This window comes from Pectinophora gossypiella, chromosome 1, assembly GCF_024362695.1.
Source record: "Pectinophora gossypiella chromosome 1, ilPecGoss1.1, whole genome shotgun sequence".
Taxonomy (NCBI): Eukaryota; Metazoa; Arthropoda; class Insecta; order Lepidoptera; family Gelechiidae; genus Pectinophora; species Pectinophora gossypiella.
The window spans coordinates 11,944,026-11,966,580 of NC_065404.1; the positions used below are offsets into that span (position 1 = coordinate 11,944,026).

At 39.0% G+C, this 22,555-nt stretch overlaps 1 protein-coding gene across 2 annotated transcripts in view; it reads left to right on the top strand.

Moving 5' to 3' along the window:
• LOC126372117 (tyrosine-protein kinase transmembrane receptor Ror-like) overlaps window positions 1-20,771 on the top strand; it is a 54,564-nt gene extending 33,793 nt beyond the window's left edge. The window contains exons 2-8 of one of the 2 annotated variants that reach the window (XM_050017740.1): window positions 13,765-13,843; window positions 14,471-14,614; window positions 15,701-15,789; window positions 17,734-17,940; window positions 18,509-18,725; window positions 18,934-19,092; window positions 19,186-20,771. In XM_050017740.1, coding sequence (XP_049873697.1) covers window positions 13,765-13,843; window positions 14,471-14,614; window positions 15,701-15,789; window positions 17,734-17,940; window positions 18,509-18,725; window positions 18,934-19,092; window positions 19,186-19,955 — 1,665 coding nt within the window. In that variant the 3' untranslated portion in view covers window positions 19,956-20,771. The remainder of the gene's footprint in view (window positions 1-13,764; window positions 13,844-14,470; window positions 14,615-15,700; window positions 15,790-17,733; window positions 17,941-18,508; window positions 18,726-18,933; window positions 19,093-19,185) is intronic. The other variant, XM_050017827.1, reaches the window with a different exon arrangement.
• The last annotated feature ends 1,784 nt before the right edge of the window (window positions 20,772-22,555 follow it).

Sequence of the window (22,555 nt, forward strand, 5' to 3'; positions counted from 1 at the left end):
TAACGTTTTAAATAAGTGACGTAAAGGTATTTACTTATATTTTATGGTGTAAAAGCGACGAGTTAGGTACATAAATAGTCTGTTAAATAATTGTATCTAGGTTCATACAGGAATATGGTCCTAATACTCGTACTTCTAGTGAGTAAGCGCACGTTTTAATTAACACTCTTTTGTGCACAGCATGGCACAAAAATGCATTATCAATATATAAATTATTAAACTAAGTATAGCTTAATTATCTGAGAATTGAGAAATCGTTCCACAAAAAATGGCGAGTGCTTTCCTGGCAAGAATAATCAAAACACTAAGGCCAAAAATATTTTTTCTTCCTGTTACTTTTCCACCCACGTGAAGAGGTAGCAAATTAATCACGTGTCTAGTGACCGCTGATCATTACTGAGAATTTGTTATACATTATAAATTGCTTATATGTTAATTTAATCTTATTATGAAACTATATTCTGCTAATAGGTACCAACTTTAATCATTCACTGTAATTGGATTTAGTAACTCTGCAATAATAGAACATCCGGTAATCCACCTATAACATGACTGAATTTGTTTGGATTTAATTAATTATGTCTATAATAAACTGAAAAAAAAAACTTTATATAAATGTTTTATCTACTTACTAAAGAGATCTTTCATAATTCCATGATATTTTACACTTTTGATATCGACTCCAATCAGAATAATACACAGTTGTACTTATTTGATTTAAAAAGCTGCATTATATGATTCTAAAATATAAAAGAAGTAAGTGTGCTTGTGTGTGTGTGTGTGTGTGTGTGTGTGTGCGGGTAGGTGCATTGTAAAGTATTATTATAGCGATGTCGAATGCTTTAGAAATATTATAATCATTTTCATAAAAACTCTTACTTAATCGCTTTCGTGAGAATACACTTTATTTACAATATGAATCGTAAGCTTATACAAATACTTACGTAAGTAACCACTTACTAATAAATGTGATCATAATAAACATTATTGTGTATTTTATTGTAATATAATAATCGGTTTAAGTTTCCGTTGTGTTGTGAGGCAACGTAACCTTTGCGTCTAGGAACAAGAATACCGTTACAAAAGCCTGTAAAGAGTAAAATTCAGTCGTAAATCCGTATTATCGCGGTCTAAATGCAACATTAAAGCAATATTTACGGTTCGTGCTCTGATCAGCACCAACCCACCACTTGATTCGAGGATTGAAGCAATGAAGGGCCGCAAGATCAGATGGAAAATGCATTTGTTTGTTTGTGCTTGTTGTGAAATTGTTGAGTCACAGATTGAAATAAAAGCAAGATTATGAGTATTATCAGTTTCAAACTGGATTATTGCAGAAGCAAATGGGTTTGATTTTCCTTCCTATTCAGATTCTCGCTCTCGTATCACAGTCGAGCTAGATAGAGTACTAACGCTCGGCGCAAACGAGCCACAACCACCGGTTGCTGTCGCGCGCCACACTTTGTAACAGTGGCAGAAGCACGTGACAGCCATCGTTATTCGGAAGCCGCCAAATTTTATAACCTACCTCTGCTATGGGGTCTCAAGATAGATATGCGAGGAGACACTATGTGTAGTGCAAAGTAGAGACTAGATTAGTAAAACGCATAACGGTTAACCGCGCGGTTGGAAGGGCAGTATGGCCCGCAGCGAACACAAGTGGCGAATCACGGACACTTCTGTAACAAGTTTCAATAAAATGTATGAAAAAGAGTCTCAACTGTGTATCGTTGTCCATCGGGGGACCCGTAGGTGACGCGACACTGTTAACATTATATTCATACTCGTACCTAATACTACTAAAGATTTAATTTTATTTTATTCTTTATTCTTATTCTTACTCATACCTACCTGTACTAGAATATATTGGTAGCTATGAGTAAGTATTCGTCTCTCTGTAGATCAATTAAGAGACTATAAAATCTAATCGATAAGTTACTTATACACATAACATACGCTCACGACTATAACCCGTTTGGGGTAGCCAGAGGCGCATCCATCGCAAGACCTCGCCGAGCTTTCTGTTAAACCAAAACGTAAATTATCAAACGCTGGAATAGTAATAATGTAAAATAAATAATGTAATGTAAGTTTGTTAATGTAGCGTCCAATATGGAAATGAATGTTTTCTTTCATTCTTTCTTTTCTTTCTAATACCGTGATTAAAATCGTGTTTCTGTACAAGCAAATGACAGATGCGAAGTCAAGCCACTCGCCGTAAAGAAACTCGCCGTAGCGGGAAGCGCCGTTCGGAGAGTCGCTGTAATTCAAATCTATCAGCAAACTATCTAACTTTGATTGCAGAGTATGCACGTTTCAGTTAAACAAATCCAAGCCCTTGCTTATTTAGTAAGCAAAGAGAAATGAGCTGATGCAGCACGTGTCGTTTGAATAGTCCAACGTGAATAGGATTAACCCTATAGACATACGTAAAACGAATTTCACAGACGAATCCCCAAACAACACAGACAAGCACACAAATTAACTGTTTCAGTTATTAAAACAAACATTGTGCCTAGTCCTTTAAAGGTAATTATCACTTAAAGGTAATTATCACTTAAAGGTAATTATCACGTTAAATCTGTACAACGCCATCTATATTGTTTCTGGGGAACGTAACCTGGAAAGTCCCTCATTACCGACTATGATATTGGCCGACTAGTCGCGTTTTCCGACTAGTTGGTGCAGCTCTAATCATAAGTATAATTCATTTATTGATACTATTGATTTATTGTTACGGCAGCCGGCGGAGTGCGCCACTCGCGATAAGGTGGCCAAAATAACTCGAGCATCTCCAACGCACGCAGATAACACCGTCTTATATTTTTATTTCAATATTATAAACCACTTACGACTGGTAATAGATCCAAATTGTAAGTGCTAAGTAGTTATTATTATTATTAGTAATAGTTAATACATACATATATTATATAAACTCACGCCTATTTCCCACCAAATTGGGGTAGTTAGAGGTACATTCTATTTCTCTTTTGTTTTGTATTTTGTTTTTTCCTGTTTGTGCAATAAAGTATTTGTTATGTTTATGTTATGTTATCCACCACAACGTGAACTAAGCACCCACACCATCCATCATGTTGGAGATAATCCCTTAATCAGTTATACGACTTTCCCGCGATTGGCTGCGATAGCGATAGCAACTGAACACTTCTATCTATTCTATTCTTTACTCCCAACACAAAACAGATTATTTTCTAAGCTGAGGTCTATGCAGGCCTTATATATAACTGGCCTTATGTATAACTGGTACTGTATCACTGCGATTTTTTTTTTGTGGAAGGCACGTTAAGCCGTTCGTCCCGGTTACTACTTACTGATGTAAGTATGAACCATGTCAGGGGACTTTAGCGGCTCAATAATAACCCTGACACCAGGGTTGATAAGATTGGTAATCCACCACACAATCCACACGATAGAAGAAGAAGACCGCCATTTTAAGATCTATTGTGATCGACGCTTTATGTTGTAACACTTCACGCACTACTCTAATATATAGATAGTGTAGTACTTATTTGCTAACACAAAACAGTTAGGTACCTAAAGAAGTAATTAGTGTCTCATCACTAATTTAAGAGCCACGCTCTTGTCGGTATAGCATTCTCCATGCTACTTTTTTAGGTACAAATAGGGCAGTGGTTTCCCTCTTGTCTTCCGCCCTGCAATACTCAGTCTGACGTGAGTGGGATGGCGCCCAGAGTAGTCTATTGCAAAGCCGTACTAGGACTCCTGTCCTCCGCCTCTGAGTAGTACCTGACAGTTACTGCTGCCCTCTGTCAGGTTCCACGTTACAGTCCCTGTGACTTGCCTCTTCCGTCCGGCATTGCCCTACCGATGGCTCCCATCTGCGCCTCTGCAACCGTTGAGGTTGTCATCCGTATCCCAACAAGGCAAGGCAAGGCAATTACTGTCTCATCATCATCATCAGCCCTTTTTTTTTTGGTCACCCATCTTATGACCGGCCTTTGCGAAAGTTTCTTAACTTCAACAATCGCAGACCGAGCGCGTTTACCGCTGCGCCACCGAGCTCCACAATCCCTGGGCAAGGCAATTACTGTCTAAAGATGAATAAATACCTAAGAGTACTTAGGTATTCACACGTGACTATGTGTGAGCGCGATTTAATTAATCACAACAAATAATACAGATTGCAGTTCAATGGTTAGTTGGTACTATCTACAGGGTGTTAGTGACATCGTAACGAAATCTTTGTGGGATGATTGAGACCACGATTTTGAGTTGATATTAAGTGGAATTTTACGCCGCAAAAGTATGGAAGTGAAAATAATTTAAAAGTAAACACTAACATTTTCATGATTTTTCCGATGGAAAATTACACTTGATATTAACTCAAAATCATGGTATGAATCATCCCCCTCAGTATTCGTTACGATGTCACTAACACCCTGTATAGCACACACTATAGTGTTAATTACTTATACTTACCTACTAATTAACATGAAAATGTATTGTAATTATTGGACGGGATGGAAGCGACTTGACTATCAATTTAACGTGGATATACCGAGAGACTTGTTGTCTGAAGCTGACTGCAGAAAACAGTTAGAAAACACGACACGTAATATTGATGATAAGCCACACACACGTGTTCTTAAACAGTCTACGTACGTCCCATAACTTCAGTCATACTTACTCTCAGTCAACCACAGGGTAATGTTGCTACAGCAAGGAAAAATGCCCAATAATGTTCTTAAACGGCAACACTCCAGTGCGAGAAACGGAGTGCTCACGTGCCCTCCCTGTGCGCGGGAGTTCACTGTGAAGATAGGCTACATAAGCCATCTTCGGGCGCATCAGCGTCGTGCCGACTAGGAGTCGAAGTGGTCGCCATGGCCGAAGTCGGTCGGAGATCATCATCATCTTGTGTCTGCAAGTATACATACTACATACTTATATAATACGAACGGTACTGCAATTTCGTAATTTTTACTACCCACAACAAAACTAGTTTCAAATAACTATTCGTCAAAAATATTACGTAGGAAGGCAATTTATTTTGTTTGTAGGTTAGATCTCAAGTTACCAATTTATAACCTCTTCCGTACCTACGAGTACATATACGAATAGAAATTGTACATGACAAAGCGTGTGGTTTACTACTTTCTATACCCACCTGCTTCATAAAATTAAATTAATTAATTTTATGAATTTTATGCACGAGACGAGTCTCGTGCCGATAGGAAATCAAAACTCTTAAGAACGCTGACGATGGGTAGACAATGTGGTAAGGCTATTATTACACTGCACAATTTCTCGGGACGATTTTAAAACACAAGGCGGTGTAATAGTGACAGTGCACGATCTCGCCATAAACGCCGATAAATCAGGGCCGAGAAATCGGGTAGGTACATAGATTTATTACTAACGTAGATTGAACATCAGCGCTCAAAAGGACGCAAAGTTAAAAAAGTTGTTAATACGAGTATAGCGACAGAAGTTGACAGTAGGTACTTTATCTCAATGCGCGATTAGGCTCCAAACTGGCAACAAGGGGAAGTGCGTGGTAAAAAAACTTGCAAAAATAGAAGCTCAAAGCGAAATATTAAGGATGGAACATCATATTATTTCTAATAGTTTAAAATACACTAAAACAAGTACTCCCGGTCAATCCGAGTCTCAGTATAACCCGACCGCGTTACGAAGCACCACGCTCTAATATACGTAAGGTAAACGCTCCTATTACCGCCAGGTTAAGCTATGCTCTGATTACCTCTCAGAAATTAAGTACTTCTGTATTTGCTAGTGCAGCTTATTTATTTTATTTGTATTGTTATGACTGTCTTCTGCTAAATACATCAAGAATTTTTAATTTTGAGTGAATATTTTGGATAAAAATTAATTTTATGTCCGAAAACTCACTTGCCTCTATTACCGCCACATGAATTGCGGTTTTTTCTATTACCGCCTTTGCTGCATCGAATACCGCCAACGAGATATCTAACCAACTATTCAGATACAATAAAATACTTTATTTAAAAAAAGGTTGTTTTAATACCGTATTTTTACCACTGTTAATGTAGTTAATAGATACATAAATTGGGAAGGCACTGTCTCTCAAAATACAGGTTCACCTAGTTTGAAAGACAGCGTTCCAACAAAAACTGTAAACGAACTGTTTTCAATAATCATCATCATCAACAGCCGTATGACGCCCACTGCTGGGCATAGGCCTCCCCCAAGGATCTCCACAACGATCGGTCCTGCGCTGCCCACATCCAGCGGCTTCCCGCCACCTTCACCAGATCGTCGGTCCACCTTGTAGCAGGCCTACCCACTGAGCGTCGTCCGACACGTGGTCGCCACTCCAGAACCTTTCCACCCCAGCGGCCATCGGTTCTCCTCGCTATGTGTCCTGCCCACTGCCACTTCAGTTTTGCAATTCTCCGAGCTATGTCGGTGACTTTAGTTCTCCTGCGGATCTCCTCATTTCTGATTCGATCAAGCAGGGAAATACCGAGCATAGCTCTCTCCATTGCCCGCTGAGCGACACCGAGCCTCCTCACGAGACCCATAGTAAGCGGCCACGTCTCACTGCCGTAGGTCATCACTGGCAACACGCGCTGGTCAAAGACTTTCATCTTGAGACACTGGTATTTTGGACGAGAAGATATTCCGCAGCTTCCCGAACGCTGCCCATCCGAGTTGGATCCGACGAGAGATCTCTTTCTCGAAGTTGGACTTACCTAACTGAATTATCTGTCCTAGGTAAATGTACTGGTCTACAACTTCGAGTGTAACGTTCCTAACCTGAACTGGAGTGGGTGCGACATGGTCGTTGGACATAATTTTTGTCTTTGCCATGTTCATGCTAAGGCCCACTCGTTGGGATGCGTTACTGAGATGCTCGAGCATGGTGTTCAGGTCTTCCAGAGTCTCAGCCATTAGGACTATATCATCGGCAAATCGAAGGTGCGTCAGGTACTCACCGTTGATGTTGATGCCAAATCCTTTCCAGTCCAGAAGCTTAAAAATATCCTCCAATGCAGCAGTGAACAGTTTCGGAGAGATGACATCTCCCTGTCTCACTCCTCGCTGCAGTTGGATCGGATTAGAGCTCTGGTTCTGTACTCGAACTGACATAGTGGCATTTTGGTAGAGGTCCCTTAGCTTTTCGATGTACCTATGGTCCACTTGGCACCTCTGAAGAGACTGCAACACCGCTCAGGTCTCCCTTTCTCATAGTCCACAAACGCCAAGCAAAGTGGCAGATTATACTCTTCGGTCTTCTGTATAACCTGCCGCAGCGTATGGATGTGGTCTATGGTGCTAAAGCCTTTTCGGAAACCGGCTTGTTCGGGAGGCTGGAAGTCGTCAAACCTGCAAGCGAGACGATTCGTAATGACCCTCGAAAACAACTTGTAGACATGGCTCAGAAGCGAGATAGGTCTGTAGTTCTTCAGTAGGGCTTTATCACCTTTCTTAAAGAACAGGATCACCTCGCTTCTGCTCTATGCCCTCGGCGTTTTGCTCTGAAATATTACGGAATTGAAGAGCCTCTAGAGGGCTTTGAGTATTGGCGTTCCGCCCGCTCTCAGAAGTTCTGCTGTGATTCCGTCATCTCCTGCCGCTTTGCTGTTTTTGAGCTGTTTGAGGGCCATCCTAATCTCGTACAGGCTGACGTCCGGGATATCTTCAGTGTAGTGTCGGGTAAGCTTGGCTCGAGGGTCTCGAGCCATGCTTTCGCCTGATGTTTTCGTGGAATATAGCTGTCTATAGTAACTCTCAATCTCCCTCAGGATTTCGGGAGTTGACGAAATGATTCTGTATGAGGAGTTTTCAATAAACTTTATTATTATTGTTACTTTTTTATTAAATGAATTATGACATAAACTACAGAAAAATCTTTTGGTTTCATAAATTTATATACATAATTGACGTCTGTCTCTGTCCATCCGTCTGTCTCTGTCCGTCCGTCTGTCCATCCGTCTGTCTCTGTCTGTCTCTGCCGGTCCGTCTGTATCTGTCTATCCGTCTGTCTCTGTCCGTCCGTCTGTCCATCCGTCTGTCTCTGTCCGTCCATCTGTCTCTGTCCATCCGTCTGTCTCTGTCTGTCCTTCTGTCTCTGTCTATCCGTCTGTCTCTGTCCGTCCGTCTGTCTCTGCCTGTCCTTCTGTCTCTGTATGTTCTTCTGTCTCTGTCCGTCCGTCTGTCCCTGTCCGTCCGTCTGTCTCTATCTGTCCGTCCGTTTCGGTCTGTCTGTCCGTCTGTCTCTATCTGTCCGTCCGTTTCGGTCAGTCCGTCCGTCTCTGTCAGTCCGAAGAATAATGCATCACCCTGTCTATAAATCATAAGAGGGAATCTATGGTGGCGGTAATAGAAACATGTATGTAATTTCTGTGTTTCAATTTCCGCCACATACAAATTAGCCTTAAGAAAACAAATAAATATTCAAAATGAGAGCTACGTATGTAATAACCATTTTCAAAGCATATTTTAATAAATATATAAAGTATTTAAATTAGAAATTCATAATTACTTCAACTACTTGTTCATACATTTCTTAAAAAAATACGTCAACTTATATGCAGCACAGGATACTTGAATTCCACCAAATGTGTGGCGTTAATAGATTTTAATATAGTTCATGAACCATACTATAAAATAAGATGATAACATTATGAATGATTGGGCATGTTACCTTAAATAACTAAAAAATACAAATATCATACAAATATCGATCGCCGCCATAGGTGGCGGTAATAGTAACCAAACTGCAAATGTATGCTTCTATCACCGCCACATTTTAAAACTCAAATTAATCAGTTAAAACTAACACAAATGTCAAATATAGCATGCTTTCTCAGTTCTTAAACGTATTAACAAGTAGTTATAATTACTAAAGTGAAGAAAAATATGTTTCATCGGACACAAAACCTTAAGAAAAAAATGTTGTATGCTTATGCATTTCAGTAGTGGCTTGTATGGAGCGCGTTGCTTGTGCGGACACTGCACACTTACAGACCAATCACAAATTAGACTGTTGTTGCCCACGCTCAGGGATATGTTCGTTTCATGGTCAATTAATACATGTATCTTTTGACATTTGAATCAATTTTCTATCTCAGACACAATTCAAAATATCCGCAATTTAAAAAAGGTGGCGGTAAACGATGTCGATTTTTGGGTGGCGTTAATAGGAGCGTTTACCTTAATACGATGATGCGTACTTCCTTAATTTGATACAATTTTATTGAATGTACCTATATACTGCTGTGTACGAATTTATAGCTAAACAAGCGCCAAGTTTTCGCCGCATTTTTGTATCAAGCGCTGTATCTGCGGCAGTGATATTCAAGGGGTAGGTACTATAATAGCCTGTAGATTAGAAGAATTCCCCAATCAGGTGCCCCAAACTGCGCGATAGGTATATTTTCAGATTATCTAGGGTGATAGAGGTTAAACATAGCAAACATGTCACTCGGTAAGGTTCGATTATTACACCCCACTAAGTAGTAAGTACCCACTCTGGCATTTGCCCAATGTCACATTAAGAACAACAACAAACCTATTACATGTGGGATTCTCACCAGGTGCTAAAGTGAAGGAGCGAGCTAAGATTAGAACACGTGTAGATTCCTAAGTAAATACTGAAATGGGTCCAGCATTTTATGTGAATACCTACTGAATAGTCCGACGTACCTAATACACAATTGACGAACATAGGTAACTGCTTGGATCCGTCGTTCAGATATGAGTTAGGCTATTCACAAGTAGTTGTTTATGTTGTTTGTTCAAAGTAGGCCCTGCGATATGATTGTTTCAATGTTATTACTTGTGAATGTACCATGTAAAGGCTTGAAGAGAAAATTGAACGATCGAGGACTAGAAAGAATGTTGTCCAGAAACAATTTGAAACTTGTACAAGTACTTAACCCAGTGGGAAATAGGCGTGAGTTTGTATAGGCGTTGTATGTATGTACAAGTGCAGTTGACCACTAAAATATTACCACCCGTAGGTATTCAACTCTTCCGCGACTCCGTCCTTAGTTGATGCAACCTCAAGGTGAGTTCTTCCCCGAACTCAGTTCAAAATCGGTATTCTTAGACGGCTTCTCCAACTTAACTCTGCACTACCCAAATCCCCTGGTAGTTGCGGCTTCCGAATACATCCCGCTTAGCGACAGTACTGAAAAGTATCGGCGTCTGAAGGACGTAATATACGATCCCGACGACCCGATTACTCTAACCATAGAGGCTCAGCTCGCGACACCAAACACTTCAGGACCCCGATACCGACCCCGCCGGCGTGGTCGACGATTTCCCTCAATCACGCTTATCGCTATCTACCCACTAGGGTCGATTAATTCTTTCAAATATTTTTCCTCTCAGACGACGCCCTGAGCCGAGGTTCGCGCCCAACTGGGCACCCTCAGGGCTGTTGTCTTAAACGTTGTACCGGGTGAGAGCCTTCAGCGCTCCCCATTTGTCCGGCCAAGTAGTTAATGCCATCTGCAGCAAATCTACGTCACGTCAAAGAAAAAACAACTTAATTCGAGTTTACACCAGTAAAACACGACTTCATTAATTTCGTATTATTTTGTTGGCAGTATAATAATATGCTCGATTCCAGTGGTAAAGTCCTCAAGTCGAGGACGTAAATGTCTACTTATAATACCAAAATGCTAAGCAGAGTGGAGTGGAGGAAGAGTCGTGTTAGCATTTTAGAGTTCGGGTGTTAGAATAGAAAACTATACAGACATGATTTTTCTTAACTAATTCTCTCTTTTTTTTCTCTTTTTTCTAATTTTTTCTTATTTTTCTTTTCTTAATTCGATAATTTACACGTACTTACTAAAAGTAATTTTATTCAAAGCAAGTAAAATTAATTGTGTGATGCTCTGTCGCGGAGCCACCACCTCCAATTCAGTTGAAAACGATATAGATTACTGTACGTACCATGTACATAGTGTACGTGAAAAGATTTTATGTGTACGTGCTATAATTAGAAAGAAAACAACAAATTAAAGTGGCTTCGCTGGAGAGCATACTCCCCAGCGGAGCCACTCAGTTTGCATACTTCGAGATGTTTTCTTCCTGTAAATTGAAGTATAGTTTGATGTACGTACTACGTACATAGTGTACGTGAAAAGATTTTATGTGTACGTGCTATAATTAGAAAGAAAACAACAAATTAAAGTGGCTTCGCTGGAGAGCATACTCCCCAGCGGAGCCACTCAGTTTGCATACTTCGAGATGTTTTCTTCCTGTAAATTGTAGTATAGTTTGATGTACGTACTACGTACATAGTGTACGTGAAAAGATTTTATGTGTACGTGCTATAATTAGAAAGAAAACAACAAATTAAAGTGTATATGACGGCATGAACAAAACGTGAAGCGCTGAAGATTTTAAGAAACAATCTCCTTGCGAGAACTTTTTATCTATGCACAAACTACTAAGAGAACCTATTTCAGGCGAACGTCTCTCATACAAAACAAAGAGCCTCAGAATTTAGAGTATGACACTTGATTTGACATATAAAATTATATTGCCACACGCAAAAATAATTGTGGGGTTGCCATAGTAATGATATGGCACGGCGTGGCAGTAGTGATAGTTTTAAATTATTTAGATTACTTTAAATTTTGATGACAAGGTTTATAAAAAAAAGACTGCAGTTTACTTGTATAACATTTTATTTTTTAATTTTGTTTTATATTTTATGGATTTTTTTTCTGAAATAGAGCTTTATTATTATTATTTTAAATATGCCTTTTTGCATTAATGGCAAACTTTCCTCTAAACTCTCTAATCTAGAGACATCTGTACCCTTTAATATTTTGTTTATAATAACACTGCTAATCTTGAGAGACCCGGAAAGTTTTTAATAAAAATGTCTTTGTGCAATCCGCATGGCAAACACAATTGTTCCCAGTAGTCCTAAGCCTTCGCAAATTGTCATCACACAAACACTGTAACTTCTGCACTTCTAGAGTTCTTCCTAGCTCACTTTTAGGAAACTGGTGAAATATAGCGTCTTTTCGTCTTTTCGCTTACTTATCTTACACTCATACTGTATGGATATCACAGTTTTCTAGTTGAGAGGCTAACTACGGAATTTATTCAACGCAAATTTCTCTCGATCACTTACATTTATAAAACTACAATGAAACAATGATTGATTTTGGATTTTGTTTGGTTAGGACGCCGGGCGGGCAGCGCTTGCCCTTGTGTCTATGTTTATATCCTAACCTAAGATTGTCCCAAGATGGCGGAAGATCGCAGAGGGGTGAAATGAAGTAGGAGAGGGGTGAAGTAGCTATCATTTTCTAAACTCGGTACATTTGCGCTATGGTACAATTTTTTTGTATGAACATTTCCGGCCGTGTATCTATGACAGATTTGACATAAATTGTCAGTGCCGTACCGATCCGTCACCAAACCTTGTCATCAAAATTTAAAGTAATCTAAATAATTTAAAACTATCACTACTGCCACGCCGTGCCATATCATTACTATGGCAACCCCACAATTATTTTTGCGTGTGGCAATATAATTTTATATGTCAAATCAAGTGTCATACTCTAAATTCTGAGGCTCTTTGTTTTGTATGAGAGACGTTCGCCTGAAATAGGTTCTCTTAGTAGTTTGTGCATAGATAAAAAGTTCTCGCAAGGAGATTGTTTCTTAAAATCTTCAGCGCTTCACGTTTTGTTCATGCCGTCATATACACTTTAATTTGTTGTTTTCTTTCTAATTATAGCACGTACACATAAAATCTTTTCACGTACACTATGTACGTAGTACGTACATCAAACTATACTACAATTTACAGGAAGAAAACATCTCGAAGTATGCAAACTGAGTGGCTCCGCTGGGGAGTATGCTCTCCAGCGAAGCCACTTTAATTTGTTGTTTTCTTTCTAATTATAGCACGTACACATAAAATCTTTTCACGTACACTATGTACGTAGTACGTACATCAAACTATACTTCAATTTACAGGAAGAAAACATCTCGAAGTATGCAAACTGAGTGGCTCCGCTGGGGAGTATGCTCTCCAGCGAAGCCACTTTAATTTGTTGTTTTCTTTCTAATTATAGCACGTACACATAAAATCTTTTCACGTACACTATGTACGTAGTACGTACATCAAACTATACTTCAATTTACAGGAAGAAAACATCTCGAAGTATGCAAACTGAGTGGCTCCGCTGGGGAGTATGCTCTCCAGCGAAGCCACTTTAATTTGTTGTTTTCTTTCTAATTATAGCACGTACACATAAAATCTTTTTACAGTAATCTATATCGTTTTCAACTGAATTGGAGGTGGTGGCTCCGCGACAGAGCATCACACAATTAATTATAATCTTAGAGTAAAGTTATTATACTAAATACACCGAAAATTTTGAAATTATTTTAATAAGTAATTAGTTTCTAAAGCAAATAGTTACTTAATAACATTTATTTACTTACCTTTAGTTTTCAGTTCATAAAATACTTCTTTGTTTAATTTTTCTTTCTCCCAAACTCCCAGTGAGGCAGAACCGTACTTAACAACACCTATTCGAAATAATTATTTATATACAATATTACACTCAGTAAAACAAATTCGACTGAAAAACATAGGTACTCCTATTTCACAAAAGCAACTAAATATAGGTAAATTATTTTAACACGCACAGCAGCGAAAAGCCACATCTGTGAATTTGCCTCAGTATCATTAGTATCCATTTAGTACTAGGTAGGTAATTTGCAAGATTTTACATATTGTGTTGTTTGTTTCAGAAACATCGGGACTATGTCGAGAGGCTGGCGAGGGTAGCCAGAGAAGAGGCCCGGTTCGAGACCAAACAAAACTCTACTAGTAAGATAGATAATTTTATTTTTATATTAATAAAAAGGAAACACCAAACTTGATGGGAGATTGTTATCGTCACCCAATACATTAGGTGACAAGTGGACAACCTATAATTAAATTATATTTATTAGAAGCGTCAAAATAGTTCATATCAATGGGGTTTCAGACGTTAGTATGAAAATATAAAACAATGACGTCATCAATATAAACGTGGTCAAGAAAACGTCGTGGGTCTAAGAACAGCCAATATCCCAAACTAATGGTCCACGAGGACCCGGTCCGGCGGATATCCGTGGTGCTCTACGATGTGGACAGGGGGGTTAAAAAGGCCATATAAAAGCATGCATATAAAAGTAAGTGCGCCATGTCGACAAATGTCAAATAGCAATATTGCCTTTTTAGTTGAATTGCTTTGATGTGGCCTTTTTAGACTCTCCGGTCGTACAATAAAAATAGCACAGATTGAATCTAATACCACGTCTGAAACAACGATTCTTCGGTTTTTTACTGCAATCTGTGGACCTGCCACGTCAATTTTACAAAAAGATGACATTTGTTTTCATAAAATTATATTTTAATATTGTCTATGTTGTCATCTAGATCATTTTCTATATCCTAACATGTATTTTTCAGCAATATACTTGCCAGGCGGGTGCGAGCCATTGTCATGCGGCGCCGAGGCCGCCTGCCTACCCCACAACAACACCTTCTATTACTGCCTGTGCACCAGCAACGGGAAACCACCCACTGACGATTTTAAATGCCCTAGGAGTACAGGTGATTACATACATTATTTTAATCTAAGCGTATGAAATACAATAAAAAAGGCTTTTGAGCACCTAATTGTCCATAAAATGTCTTACAACAAACTTTAAGTTGGTCACCCTACTATAAATAGCGAGTCTTCTATTATTTTATAATTAAAACATGTTACCTGTTGTAAAAAAGAAATAATTTTAAATTGCTCTTCCCTTCTTTAAAGTACCAAGTGTAAATATTCTTTCATAATTAAAAAAAGTGTTAAATATTTGTGTATTTTATAAAAAAAATAAAATCATAAACATCGATCACTTTGCGAGCGGATTGATTCATAGATTGATCTCTAGAATCAAATGAAACGGTCAAATCCTTACACTACTATCACATCTAAAGTTTTTACTTGACGGAAGCCAAATTAATAACATAACATTATAGAACTTACATTTACACTCCCACTGCTGGGCACAGCCCTCCTCTCAATCAGTCGGAGGGGGTATGAGCGTACTCCACCAAGCCGTTGAAGCTATTAATAATCCAACTAAATATTAACGAAGTCCATTGTATAAAACAGCTGATGGTTGTACTCGTAGGTTGTAGGCAGAGAATGTCGATTGTCAAGAGATTGTATAATGTAGAGTAGGCCTTATGAATAGGCGATTTGGTTTTACCATAATACTAACACCTAATTATGAATTTATGACTGGCATTGTATCGGGTAATTAACTAGTCGTGTTTCTTAACTTAATGCTTGCACACAATAGGTTCTAATTATTATAATAAACACCTCATTATGTAAAAAGATTGAGGAGGTATTGTGTATTTGTGTCATGAAAACACCCCTTCTACGCGTACTTTTCATCATCTTCCTTTTCAAAGTCGAACACTGTAAACAATCATCCTCACGATTTTTACTGCGCAATGTTAATATCACAAAGGCACTATAGTGTGTATCATTACCCTAGTTAAGTTTAAGTACATAATTTGTCTTAAGTTTGTGAAGAGAAAATAAAGATTTTCCTATTTTATTTATTTATTTAATATTGAAACTTTTTTGTCAGAATTTATTATGCTAATTAAAACTAATGATGCTCAATCTCCTTGCAGTGCCGGTGACTCCGCGGCCGATCCACAACGTGATCCCGCCGCGCACCAACACATCCACCGACCGCTACCCACCGGCGCCGACCGCTCTCGTGAGTCCATCTATCTTCATTAACCCCTTTTTTAGGGTCCTGTAGTCGACATGGAACCAGCCCCTTCTCAGACCCTGGGTTTCTGCTGGTTCACGGTGGTATATACCATGGATCGGAGAGCGGGATTTTGGAAGAAACCGCGCCGCACCGCTACGAATTTATATGCGAACGTATACGTACATACATATACGTATATGATCACCCCTATTTCTCGTTGGGGTAGACCCATTGGGGTACACTCCTATTTCACTTACTACAATCCTGACACTCCGGTTTCGCTACAAAACACATACTCGAACAATTACAATTACAAAAGATCCTGCAGCACTCTTTACAAGCAACTACGGAACCTTACAAGTACTGAGCGTGACCCGAAACGTACATGGCCAATGTTGTTTCTTTTTATGAACCATTGTATATATACCCATCGACACTTCTACAGATAAATTCACCACCTACATTACATTATCTACGCATAAACAAGCCCTGTTTGTAAATAGAACGCAGGCGTATTGTCTTATACCAACAAAGATTGATTTGCTTCGAAATTACTTATGTACTATCAAATGTAAACATTCCTTGTCGATTACCTAATACGACATCGAAGTGCCTACGTTTTAAAGATAATGAATACAATTATTATAAGGATATTTCATGCTTATAAATAATTTTATATTGATTAATTTATTTTTGGTCACAAAAGGTTATCGAGCTTGACTCTTTTTCGGCGAAAAAAATATTGTTCAACGATAACATGAGATTAGCAGTTACTATAAATATTACTATTACTTACTAATACATTGTAAAACACAAAAGTTACTACTAAATTACACTGAATGCACAACTAAGTTTCCTCATACATACTTAAATTAAGTTACAAATATTGAGATTATTAATAACAACATTTTTGAAAGAAATGAATCTAAGTATTGATTTAGGTTCCCATCAATAGGACAAGGGAAAACCAAATCAGTGTTTTTCCATGGAAACTGATAAATATTCATGATAGGTCAGGCAGGCGAGATAACGTTAGTCGATGTCATCCTAAATGAGAGACGCTATGATAAATTACACGTGCACAAATATGCGTCCTTTTTTCATGGAAATACGAAGAAAAATATGATAAAATATTCGTTACAAGAATTTTATATGCGTGGGTTTATGAAATAACTACCATTGGCAAAATATGATTAATTAAAAAGTTAGTTAGTGCTTCTATGCTGTTCTGGGAGCATATAAAAAACATAGAACACGTTCAGCTGCTTCTCTTCCCGGGCATGTCGTAAAAACCGACAGAGGGATTGTGTCCTCTAACATGATGGACTAATGTTATGGGCGATAGGCTGATCCCTTATCACCATAAGGTTCATCATATCCATCTTTGGACTTCGTATCAACAGTGGCTGCAAGTTGTCTTTGATTACTTGTGGCTCTGCCCACCCCATTAGGGATTACGGGCGTGAGTTTATGTATGTATGTATGTATGTAAAAAGTTAGTTACCTATCTACTTACATTTCGATATCATATTATCCAAACCAATCTGCATTGGTGTAGGTAGTATGGTACTGATGGAGATTCCTTCCTCCCCTTATACAATATACAGACGTGTCTCAGGAGTAGGTCAACCTATAAGTCACGACGTATGATGGATCAAGTAGTAAAATGCTCTTATTAAATCTTAAAAAAAACAAAACATAATTCATAATCATTTATTCGCAATAAAAATGGTATTACAGTTTGCAGATCATCATTTGAAATTAAAACACATAATAACGGGTTCTTACCCCGTTTTAAATAGGGATATGAGAGACTCCCATACAAACGCGGTAAGAACCCGTTATTATGTGTTTTAATTATGATAATAACCGCATAAACTTAAAACAATGTATCATTTGAAATGTATTAAAGACTGAAGATTAATGAAAATATTTATTTCTTTTCAGTCTCCGCAATCGCCTGTGAGTGGAGGAATGCTTGCCGAGGCCTCTTCCAACAACTACCCAAAGACAGGGACAGTTACCGCAGGTTCCGGGGCGTTACTTGCCGCTGTCGCAATCGGTGGAGCTTTGTTACTCGTGCTGGTCTTAGCTACTGTCATCATGTGCTACCTCAGAAGACGCATAGGCCTCGTCGATGGAAAGGCTCAGCCGGTAAGTAAAGCACTTAAGTATCGGGAGTGTTCTTAGGGAGGAAGTAGGGGGTAGGGGTGTATATGTCGTTGTGCAATAAAGTATAATAGAATTGAAGTAGTAATTTATATGGTGCCATATTGCGCCCGAATTTATGTGTACTTACGGATACACACAAAGTCAAAAATTACCTTACCGCCCTAGAACGCTCCTGATTCACTTCTGTTTCTCGACAGAAATCACACCACGATCGATTCAATCCTAGCATCATCGGCTTAGCTGCTCTTGACTAATGTCTGGATAACTTTGATTCTAATGCATGCCTCACTTTCGAAGGCTCAAGTAACTGCAGCCCTACGAATTAACTAAACTCCTTATTGGGATGCTTTCCCGCTGGCTCACGTGAAGTCTCACTTCCGTGAACTTTATATCAGGGATTACAGGCATGAGTTTATGATGTATATGTACATAATAGTTTACTACGTGTTATCAGCTCGAGGTAAGTATAGTTAATTCGCACGGGTTATCTTCTACCGTCTCTGCTGTACTGCCAACTGCCAACATCTTCACCTGCTTCCATTATTTTTAGCGTGTCCGTCCAGGCGAACCTCTGCTAGCTGAACGGTATATAACGAACCCTCAGTACGGAGTGTACGGAGCGGGGAGTCTACCCACGGCCAGTACAGCACCAGGGTCGACGATGGGTGGAGACGACACTAACAACGAGAGAGTGCCGTTACTGGATCGCCACGCGCTCACATTCCTTGAAGAGGTCGGGGAAGGGTGTTTCGGCAAGGTTCATAAAGGTTGGTATATGTTTTTATTAGTTTTCAAAGTTTTTTGGAAATGTTGCCGTTGAAGAATGAAAATCTAAGTTTTAAGAGTAAAATTGTGTGGAGGAAAAATAGAGGAAACAAAGTCTTTAAACGTGTTTTATGTATTTCAATAGTCAGGTTAGGTTAGTATCTATATATTGTAATGATGTAATTAATTACGTATTATGTCTTTCAACAGGATTGCTAAGAACAAACAATGGGGAAGAAATAGTAGCAATCAAAGTGCTGAAAGAGAGTGCGGGCCGCACCGCGGAGGAGGACTTTGTGAGGGAAGTGTCTATCATGTCGGCGTTCCGGCATAACAACATCCTCGCGCTTATCGGGGTCGTCTACAGAGGTAGCAACATTGTGTTTGTTGTTCTCATGTGATAGTGCCATTTGCAAGATTCCAAAGTAATTAAAGACTAAGCGCATAATGTGTTGTTTGCAGATGATATCAACGCAAGTCCTTGGATGGTGTTTGAATATATGGAGTGGGGAGATCTAGCGGGAGTATTGCGAGGATCAAGGGGCGGCGGGCGAGCGGGGCCCGCGCTGGATGACCCCGCGCTGCTGCACGTGGCGCTACAGGTGGCGCGCGGCATGCAGTACCTCGCCTCCCGCCGCTTCGTGCACAGAGACCTCGCCGCCAGGAACTGCCTCGTGGGCGCCCACCTCACTGTCAAGATTGCCGACTTCGGCATGTCCCGCGATGTCTACACCTGTGACTACTACACCATGGGCGGGGAGCGCCCCATGCCCGTCCGCTGGATGTCTCCAGAGAGCATAGTCTACGCGCGATTCACCCACGAGTCGGACGTTTGGTCGTACGGTGTAGTGCTCTGGGAAATATACAGCCGAGGTAAACAGCCCTTCTATGGACACAACAACGACGGTGCAACGAAACTAATATTACAGGGAATAGTGTTAGTACCTCCGGAGGATTGCCCGCGGTTCGCATGCGAACTGATGAGAGAATGCTGGAGATCGGACCCGCGGGATAGGATAACTTTCGACGAAATATGTAGGAAATTGGAGGTGGCCACGGCGGCGAGCGGGGTGACGACGCAGGTGCGACTACCGCGGCCGCCGCCGCCGCCGCAAGACTCAGCAGGGTATCTGATCCCGGCGCCGCGGCCGCCCGTGGACTACCTGGCGGCGCTGCCGGACCCCGAGCCCGAGTCGGAGTCCAGCGAGGACGAGGACGAGGAGTACACCTGACGGCGCGCACATACGCCGGCGCCCGGCTACGTGCCGCACCACTCGCCCCGCGCCTCCACCTCGCTCGTCTTCACATTCCCGCCGCCCGTGACCACGCCTGCGCCGCCTGAAGACTCCCGCCGACCGCACGTGGACTGCTAAACACAGAATGCTGGGAACACAACTGGAAGGTCCAAATCTATAACAATTTTAAGATTGTTAAATACTCTACCTAGTGTGATATTTTTCGTAATACAATACATACCTACTGTTTTATGTTTTATACGTGTAACAAAATAGAAACTGTTACCTTTCAGTACCTTAAACAACACTACTATAAGGTTGTATTTAAATGTATATGTTTATAATAAAATTCGTGCCATATACCAAAAATCAAGTGTAATGTACTAAGTGAATTTATTGTAATATAGTTTACGATAGTTAGGAAATCCTTATACTTACCTCTATTTTCTGTCGTATAATTGTTGACTGATTGCATTAAGGACGTACCTAATCAATTTAAATGTGATTAGTTAAATAAATAATAAATAAGTAAGTATAATAAGTAATTATATAACACTGTTCATCACTTACGGCACTTGATAGACTGAAGATTATGAGACGAATGGAGTGTTGTAAATAATAAATAAATCACATAATAAACATGCAAAACTATCCTCTGCATTTAGAAATTATTGCTCCTAGATGTATTGGCATACACTTCACATTAAAAGCATTACAAAGTTTACCTTTTCACACTAAAACCAACTTGCATACAGATTTAAATAAATTTTCAATGAATTCTTAATGTTGAAGTGGAAGTGTATCGAAATATTAAAAAAAAAAACATTATTTTAACTGTTGTTTTATTTCTTTAAAACAAAACAATCCTAATGTCCCGAAAAAAAGTTAGAATAGAAGAGTACCTATTTGAAAACTTAGAATAGAACGTGTGATTAAGGCGGGAACTTCGCGGAAACGGAAATCAAGCAGAAATGGGAACTACGCGGCGACGAAACAAAAAACAACGGGGTTCGACTTATTTCTTGATAAGGTAGATTACCTGGCTGTGTACTATAGCGGAGTCAGCAAGATCAACATAATACACACATGCTTTCAATGGATTAAACTACACATGTCGTCATCGATGCAAAAAAAAATTATCGTAAATAAATTAATAATAAATCAATTTTAAACAAGGACCAAGTACTTGGTCTTTGATTTTAAACAAAAACATTTTTTGCTTCATTATTTTATTACAATCGATAATCGATTAAAATAAAGTTAACAAATCATGTACACTTGCGTGAAAAAAAACGCTCCTTCCACTCCAATATTTCTACAGGCAACATATTCGTTTGTAGTCTATGGAAACCGAGCAATCATCGGTCTGTCAACAATAAATAATAAATAATAAAATGTATTTATTGTTCCAACAACTTAAAAACGAATAGGTACAATTATATGATTATATTAGGAGATTATAGTATTTTATGCAACAGTTGTATAAGAAGGGTCAAAAAATGCGAGTGGCGTGAGTTGCGATGTGAGCCTTGGCGAACATCGCAATAAGAGACGCCACGAGCATTTTTTGACCTAGTTATACAACGTTGCATACAATACTTTTTCTACGACGACGTCATTTTTCCTTTTTATTTTATACTTTTTAGTGTTTTGAAACGAAACACAAAAATTTTCCAATTTATTTTCCAACGCGCGGGAAAATGGCGGCAAATGTATACTTTTTTTTTATAGTATATCTATGGCACCAAACAAAGTAAAGGTGCCAGTTTCCAGGTCAAAAAAAAAAAACAACAACAATGCTTTTTTGGCGACATTATAGTACAGTTACACTTTGTAAACAATGCTTTTATAGGCCATAGAGCGTAGACTTTTTCAAAGAGTTTAATTATGTATGTACTTATATTAGACTTTTTGGTTATTTAAATGCCAGATTAAAGTAGAGGAGTAGAAAAACAATTTTAAAGCACTGCTGGCACTTACAATAGGTACTACCTGTGCTATAAGTACCAGCTATCTTCCATTTGTACAATATTATATTTATGAGTTGTGCGGAGTTCTAATACAATTATTATCTATATATTTTTATACAATTTAACAATGAGGTGAAAAAAAGAAAATTAAATTATGAAAATTATTATAATATATTTAAATAGTTCAAGCTACTTATGTGTAAGTATGTGAGTGTGAGAAGGTGTGTATGTACGTGTGTGAGTATTTGTGTGCATGTATGTGTGTATATGTGTGTGTGTGTATGTGTGAAGTACGGATTTAAACAAATCTTATTATCTAACAGGGTGTAATAGATTTTCAGTTTCGGCATAGTTAAAATGTAATAGCCAACCTATGGCTATTTTTTTGCACTCATGAACCGTTTTAGAATCGAAAGATAAGGAATTGTTAAGTTTATTATAGAGGAAACATCCTAGGAAATAGTAAAATCTTTGGCTGAATGAGGTATTGCATGTGTTTGTTCGAGAAATCATATTTAAACGTTTAGGACGCTGAGAAGTGGTGAAGGAACAAGGATACTTTGGTAGACAGTCAATATGTTTATGTTGTTTGATAATAATGTTAAGAATAAACAATTGACGAACAGT